Source organism: Tenrec ecaudatus, chromosome X (assembly GCF_050624435.1).
Source record: "Tenrec ecaudatus isolate mTenEca1 chromosome X, mTenEca1.hap1, whole genome shotgun sequence".
NCBI classification, from domain to species: domain Eukaryota; kingdom Metazoa; phylum Chordata; class Mammalia; order Afrosoricida; family Tenrecidae; genus Tenrec; species Tenrec ecaudatus.
In genome coordinates, this window is record NC_134548.1 from 104,990,776 (window position 1) to 104,999,128 (window position 8,353).

Below are 8,353 nucleotides of genomic sequence, written 5' to 3' on the forward strand. Positions count from 1 at the left end.
GCCTCACTAAAATAACAAAGAAACCTCTATTTCTAAATTGAATGACATCCACTGGTAAAGGGGTTAAGATTTACAACACATACTCTGAGGGACATAATTAATCCATAATGTTTCCCTATTTGGCCCAACCAACTGAATGTTCTTCACACATGCAGAACATGTTCACTTCATGACTCACTGCCATTCAGTAGATTCTGACGCATAGCAACCCTATACATCAAATCATAACTACCCCTGTGGATTCCCAAGACTGTAAATACTTATGGGATCTGAAAGCCTCATCTTTCTCCAGCAGAGGTGACTGGTGGTTCTGAACTGCTGACTTTGGGGTTTGCAGCTCAACACATAACCCACTATACTACCAGGGCTCCTTTCACCTCATGCCTAAATTTTATCCCATCCCAGTGTCAACTCTATATCTGAAATCTCATCCTCTGGATCATCCATACCAATAATGGTTGCTGTGTTCTATTATAGATCAAGATTCCTCTTTATCGGTAGTCTTGGGAAGACTTGAATTAAAATTACCAGTTTTAAAAGTACAAATGGGAGAAAAAAACACAGAGTAAACATTCCTATTACAAAGGAGGTAAATTGGAGGGAAAGAAGAGTTTCACAGATATCAAGAAATTCCCAGTCTCAGCAGAAAAAGTACCTTAGCTCTTAAAATCTGAAAATAATCATATATTTTCTGAGACTTTCTGAACAATGGCCCTACTGTCCACACTCTGGGAGTTAAACACTTTCTAGATTCTGGGTAGAGGCTTTTTGACTTTGGGCTGAGGTCCAGCTTTCCATGGGGAGTCCACTTGGATGGAATCCTCAACCCCTTGGCTTTGAGTGACCCCATTCTCTTGGTCCAGTAGAGTGATGACTCTGATCCCTAGGTACTAGGTGAATCCATTCTTCTGGCCCTTGGCAACGTCAGTCCCATCACTTCAACAATGGTGATGGACCCCATTCTCCCCATTGTTCGGCATAGAAGACCCACCCACATAGATGTCCATATAACATCTGTATTTCCTTATCTGTGTGTTCTTGCTTCTGGTCCTAAGCAGCTTCTTTTGTATCTCAAAAATGATTGACCTAAAAAACAACTTAAGGTGGTATGGCCTCATTAACATGATAAAAGCCCTATTTCCAGGTGGCAGATTATATCCCCAAGTAAACTACTGGAGGGACTTCCAAATTTAATGGAAAGATTCCATTCCCATGAACGTTATGAAGCTTCTTCATAGCTAGGACTTACAACACATATTTGAGGGGGTGGGAGGAGCACAATTCAGTCCATAATTCAATCCAACTCTTAGGGTTCAGAGTAACATGGAAGAAAGTGTAAAACAAATCTTTAGTATTTCAGTGTTTATTGTCTGTTCTATATTTTTACTCAGTGTCACGTTGTTCTAATCAATTCTGAAATTGTAACTCAAGCTCGTCCAGCAGTTAATGATGGTATCTCTAATGGTTTGCAAATTAAGATAGCTGCTATCACACAGTAAGTGAAGTTGAAGTATAAATCAATCAGCCTCCCATTTCACCTAGAATAGTGGTATATGCTGTATACACAAACATAATATATGAGGAATAGATTTCATCTCTATAGAATGATTATTTTAATATCTTTGTTCCTAGAGACAAGCCACATTTCATCCCATGTGTTGTTCAATGTCTTTTAGCAGTTTGTCCATAGTATGCTTTCTGTAAACTAGGTCCTAGAGCAGAAAAGAGTTGATCAAATTCATAGGAACAAATTATTCAGGGCCATCTTACTGAAAATTAGAAATTCATATAAAAATAAGTTCAACTGAAACACACGAAGCAGAGTCATTATTGTAAATATAATTTGGCCTCGTAAGAAGTAATAAAATACTTGGCAGCCTAGGCTCAGATTATTCATGAATCCAACTTTTTTTCCCTTTAAATTCTCATTCAATTTTTGGTAACTGTATTTTATGTCTTCATATTCAACTTATTCCAAACTATCTTTGTTAGAAAGTCCCATATAAGATCAAGAATCTGAACTCATAACATTAATTTAGTCACAAGATGGAAATACAACTTCATGATCATTTTAAACACAACTGCTTTTATCTGCACCAAAATAGGAAGCCATATAGCATCCACAACAGGAGAAATGATGTCATTTTATCTATTGAAGAAGTACGGCTGACTGACTGAATAACCTGCACTGATAATATGCTAATAAAATGGACTTGGAAAGGTATAATATAGGATTTTCTATAAATTGGTCCCTGACAGAAAGAAAACTGCTATGTAAAGACTCCTGGATATTGGAGACTTTTTCATTTAATGAGCAATTCATTGTAATTAAAATGAAAATATAATGGCTTTCACTACTGGCTCCTAAGAGAGTTTATCAAGGCCATAAAATACCTAATCATTTTCATTGTTAGGTGCTCCCAGTTAGTTCAGACTCATAGTGACTCTATGTACAAAAGAGCTAAATATTGTCTGATCCTGGGGCCTCCTCATAATTATTGTATGTGTGAGCCCATCATTGCAGACCTGATTCTAGACCTAGAGCAAGGTAATTTCATTTAATATAGTCAATTCTTTATTCAATTAATTAAAAGATACAGCTTTTATCTTTTTACCTGTGTATTCCTTTTCTCGTCCTCCCCCCAACAGTTCTTTTGGCACATAATTTACATATCATACAATTGAGTAGTTCAATCATCGTATCATAGGGAATGGTACAATCACCACCCCATCTGTTTTAAAGCATTCCCAGTCCCCCATGGTTAAATTGCCTTCAATATGAATTGTGCAATCACAATCAGTTCTAGTCCTCCGGCCCACCTCCCGCCCTCATCATCTACCCCCCAAATCCCCTTTCCCTCCCTATCGCCCACCCTCCACACCTGCATCCCCTATAATACCTTCTATCAATTATATCATTATATATCCACTCCTCCTGTGATTCACAGCTCAGAAAGTCCACAGACAAAAATGAAAAGCAAATCACACTAAGGTGGTAAGGATAAGATCTTATTAGCATAAAGACAAAAATGGAAACAATGCATGAGAGGGAGAAGACCCTCATCAGCATTCATAAAGCCAGCGAAGAAAATTCTGTCCTGGAACCAGTAAGAGATACTTGCACCCAGAACATGTTCAAGTCTTGTCTATAGGGTGGTCAGCTGGCCAAGTATCAAGGTTGATTCAGCATAATCAAGATTACAATGGTCTCTGCCTGTGACTCGAGTGAGCCTGCCAGTAGCTCAGCCTGACTAAATACTCTGCAGATGGGATTTGGGCTCCTACTGTCCTCCACAAATTGGGTGTTTCATAATCCTAGCCCTGATACTTTTCTCTTCACCATATTTGAATTTTGAAGTCGTCATCTTTTAATCTCACAAGCTGCTGTGCCTCTTCTGTGTGGACTTAGTTGGCTTCTCACTTAGATCGCTGCTGGTTTGAATACAAACCTTTAAGGTCATCGCTCTCAACTTTCGTAATGCCACGACCTTTTAATACAGTTCCTCATGTTGTGGTGAGCCCCAACTATAAAATTATTTTTGTTGCTACTTCATAACTGTAATTTTGCTACTGTTATGAATTGTGATGTAAATATCTGATATGCAGGATATATTTTCATTGTTCCAAATTGAACATAATTAAAGCCTCGTGTTTTATCACAAAAATAATATATAATAATACATTGTGAAATATGTATTTCTAATTACAAATAAATGAAACTTTGCTTTGATGCATGGTGTAGCATGGGTAACAGTATTCACGCCGGGTACTTGGTACTTGTATGTGGGTATGTTTGCATGTGGGTGGACTTTCCTGGAGACAGATAGAGGAGCAGGTTCTAGGTTCCTAAGACCACCGGAAATATGAAAGGGTCATTCAACCCCCAAAGGGGTCTCGACACACAGGTTGAGAACCGCTGCTTTAAGGCCCCAGGCCCTATTCTGATTGATAGCTGGGCACCATCTACTTTCTTCACCACATTTCACTGTAGCACCCTTATCTTCAGTGATCATTTCATGAAGGTGAGTATGTAGCAGGGTCATGATGCAAAAACTAATTGTTCTTAAATTGGAGCTAGGATTTACTGGGAGCCCAGAACTCATTCCGGGGTCTGTTTTTTTTTTGTTTGTTTGTTTTATCTTGCTGTAGCTTGCTTGGGAATTATTATACATGTCATATCATCCCATAGTTCAAACATGTCAAATATAATTGTACAATTGCTTCCATAATCAGTCTCCAAACATACCTTTCCTTCCTGGGTTTGATGTCATTTCCTTCTTATCTCTCCCACCCCTGTATATCACCTCTTGCCCCAAACCCTGTTATGTTTTTTTTTCCCATCCCTTGGGTTCATTTACCGAGAAAATGTGAAACAACACAGCTTCAAGAGGGTGATCCCCAGTTGTGGCACACCTCTGAGATACACCCTAATATACACAAACATAAGCAAAATATGACAGAATGGCCATCCAAGTGATACCAGAAAAATACATCTCTTAATACAGCATACTGGGTGTTGATGTAGCAAGATCTTGCTTTTCCACCAACCAACACTACATGGTTCTTGGTACAGCTGTCTTCTGCTTCCTCAGACACCATGTGCTTTCTGGCTTAAGTCGTCAGGTTATAAGTACGTCTGAGGTAGCATCCAGTTCACTCATTGTGGTGAGTGAACTGTAAGGGGTCTCACCGATGTAGCTCCTGGAGCATGTCATGTGCCCCAAAGGTGCAGAATTCAGTGCCCCGATTCTCTATGGAATATGGCCTGGGTTCCTGTAAGACCCCCAGATGTCCTAGGTCATTTCTGCCCACCTGCTGCCCACCACTAAAGACCCTCCCCTTTCTTCCCAAGAGCATCCTCATCCTTTCCTCCTGCCACCTGGCAGTCAGCCCTCCTTTCCCTACCTTCAAAAGACATGCACCTATGTCCTCCCAGCCCAACTTGACCATTCCTTCTTCATTCTTTTACACTGCCCCTTCCATCAGTAAACCTCATCCCTGTTGACAGGACCAACTCCCTCTCTGTAGGACCTCATCAAAGATACACATTTTCTTTTTCCACAGATGCAAAATGTTTTGGATAACAGATGGGACAGTATTATCTATCTACTCAATACTACAAATTTTACATGTCATCTACATCTTTGGAATCCAAATTACTGCTTTTTGGTGTTGTTAAAAATTCCCTACCTCTGGATTCAGATTGTCACTAGAATTGAGTTGGGTTCTGGGTCATTTGTGCAAATATAATATTAATTGAAGAGTCCTTCACTTAGGAGCCCTGGTAGCATAGTGGTTTATGGGGTGAAGTGGTAACCTCAAGGTCAGAGGTTCAAAAACACTGTTGATCCACAGGAGAAAGATGCGGCTTTCTGCTCCAGTAGAGATTGACTCCCTTGGAAGCCCACTATGAATCAGAATGGATAATAACAGTAAAAAAAGAAGAAACTTCCACTGTTCTACATTTAACTTTTGGACCTTTGTATTTAGATTTGAGATCAAGACAATCAAATGGCGTTTTCTTTTGCTAACCCTTCCTGAAAAAGGTAATCATTGCAAAAATGAAATTTGCTGTCCATTAGATAAGCATATAAGCAATGGTCAAGTGGGTAGGATGTCATAATAGTAAAATGTTTTGGTATCTACAGGGTTTTCTCAAGCATTATGTATCTGGAAATTATACTATTAATGTATTGGGTCATGAGTGATTGTTTATATGTGGAACTCATTCATTTGGCCACCAATGTCTCATTTTCAACACTTGATATTTTAGGCTAAACAATGTCTTCCGGAAGGAGACTAGCCTTTGCACTGGAGGATATGTAGCTGGCTCCCCGACCTGTATCAACAGGATGCCCATTGCAGCTGTCCACTCGGTGTGACAACCACAGCATCTCCAGGCATCGTCATGTCCCCTGGAGAGGGGCAAAAGCACCTTCGTTTGAGGTCCCTGGCTTTCCTCCCTTCCAAAGAGTTTGCAGTAATCAAATTGTTCCATACCAAAGAGCTGCATACCTACCATATTTGACACCTTAAAAGGATCATTTTTACCATTGTCCTCCTCTAGAGAATTATTTTCAGTAATGCTAATGAAGTGAATTTAATGGTCATGAGGGAAATACATAGTGAAATATTTCTTTACTATATTCCATTTATTTGAGGTTTGTATGTTATCTTGCCAAGAAAATATAAAACATGAAATAGAACATTATAAAAAATAATGAATTATTAATATTCTTAGTTGTAAGAAAGGATTTCTTTCCAATGAGAAAAAAAACATATACCTACATATTGGTCTGTTGCAGTAATCAATGATAAAATATTGCAGCTTAATAACAAAACAAGTTTAATAATGAAAAGCAATTCAAATAAGAGTAAACATTATAATAGAAATTAAACTTTAATTTTGAACACATTCAAATTCAGCAAACTATTAACTGCAATTACAACTTGTGAAACCAAATACCAAACCAAGTGTACTAAAATACCTTATCAAAATACCTAAGAAAATACTTTACACTTACCATACCATTTCACTTTTTTTACATTTAATATTCAAAGATTTTATTAGCCATACTCATATTTCTCACAGATTTTTAATGTTATTTCTAAGTTCTTAGATAGTCAAAGCCAAAAAGTGAATGTTCGGTGGGGGGGGGGGCGCGGTGGTGAGGCGTGGCACCCATTGCTGGCAGACTCAGGCACCCTTTCTTTCCAGCAAAATCTTTCCTCGCTGGTTTTGACCGGGATTAACATGGTCCCGAGGACCGTGGCCTGCTTTGAGTCCGCATTCGGGTCTGGAACCCAGGACGTTGTTCTAGCCGGTCCAGAAACAGGGCCTACTGGGCGAGACCAGGACCTTCAGCAGTATGTTGACTAGTATGTGGCCGCCCGCGCGAGAAGTGGGTCTGGGGGTTTGCAGTGGGTTAGGTGCAACGTGTCTACAGGCTTCTCTTTAAACTCAGTGTCCTTGTCATACAGCTTGGACTTTTTAGACTACAGGGCCTCGTCTTCCTTGACTACCGTAACTACGACTTTAGAGGGCTGCTCACTGTCTCTGTGGCGCCTGCCCTCGTGCCTGGCTCTTGGGAACCTTGGTGACTGAGGGCGAGTCCCCGGGCGTGCTCCTGGCAGCATCTTCGCCAAACAAGTTGCGGTTTTCGAAGGGGTCCCCGGTCAGGGCCCCCAAGCTCAGCGAGCCCCAGACGGCGCTATCGACTCTCCTGCCGACGACGTTGACGGAGGCGTTGGTGGCTCCTGGGCCTGGGCCGGCCTTAGCCTCGGGCTCCGCCTTGGCCGCTGGCGCCGACGGAGCCGCCGACGGCCTGCCAGGAGGCGGGAAGGGTGCCTCCCGCCCTAACTCCGCAGGCGCGCCCCCCCGCGCTGCGGGCCCACTGCCCTCCCCGGCGGCGGCGCCGTAGTACTGCCGCAGGCCCACAAGGTGCTTCTCATAGTCTCTGAAAATGGGCGTCAGCTGGCAGCACGGGTTGAGGTTCACCTGCTTGATGATCCAGTCTCGGACGTCGTAGTTCAGGGCTGCTAAATAGTCGAAGTAAGTGTGTCCCGGGCCGGCGACGTGGGCGGAGGCGCTGGCCGAGAGCTGTGGGCCAGGGCTGCGGCCCTCGGGGTGGGGCAGCTTGGCCTCCACCAAGGAGGGGGGGTCGTTGGCGGGCACAGCCTCCAAGCCGGACTCCATCTCTGCTGGCGCCTTTGTGCTGGTGACGACAGCGGCGCTGGCCACGCTGCTTCCCTGGGACAGGCCAAGTGTCTCCATGCCCGAGAGCTTTCCCAAGTCAGCACCATCTCCTCCTCCACGAGGGCGGCCCAGAGCTGCACTATCAGATTCCCACCCACCCAGGCCACATTTTGCCCTTTGCGTGCCTTTCTTCTTCAAGACTTCCTCACCGGCCACTGAGAACTTTGCCACCACTTCTGTTTCGTCTTCTGGATCCCGGTTCTTACCTGTCAGCTCCTTATCAAGGATTCGTTCGGCCATTTTTCTGAACCTTGTCGGCTTCTGTACCTGCTGGGCCCTGGGCAGGACGGGCCTGGGGTTCCTGCGCAGGGTCTGGTCGGCTCTCAGGCGGCTGGCTCGGGGTCTCCCGCTGAGAATCCTGGGACAACAGCCCTCTTTACGCTCCCAGCAGCCATTTTGTAACTACTCTGCTTTACTGTTTAAAAAAAAAAAAGCAACTGTATCAAAAGTTTCCAGGTGGTGAAGTGGAAAAACAATGGGACCTAGCTGAAAAAGCCTCCGGGTTACAAACAAGTGCAGGAAGAACCCCAGACGACTTGACATTCCACATTTTTTTCCTGATTGTTGTTTACTTGCCTTTGGGAAAGGAACCTAGTC

The 8,353-nt window shown here is 42.8% G+C and overlaps 1 protein-coding gene across 1 annotated transcript; it reads right to left on the reverse strand.

The window, feature by feature from the left end:
* Positions 1 to 7,048: 7,048 nt before the first annotated feature.
* On the reverse strand, positions 7,049 to 7,996 carry LOC142433606 (nuclear pore complex protein Nup50-like). Its single transcript, XM_075538420.1, has one exon. It carries the CDS (start codon positions 7,994 to 7,996, stop codon positions 7,049 to 7,051), a length of 948 nt encoding a protein of 315 aa, XP_075394535.1.
* Positions 7,997 to 8,353: the final 357 nt, after the last annotated feature.

What these genes read in the sequence shown, in the direction of transcription:
- LOC142433606 (XM_075538420.1), bottom strand. Translation starts at nt 7,996, where the DNA reads ATGGCCGAACGAATCCTTGATAAGGAGCTGACAGGTAAGAACCGGGAT.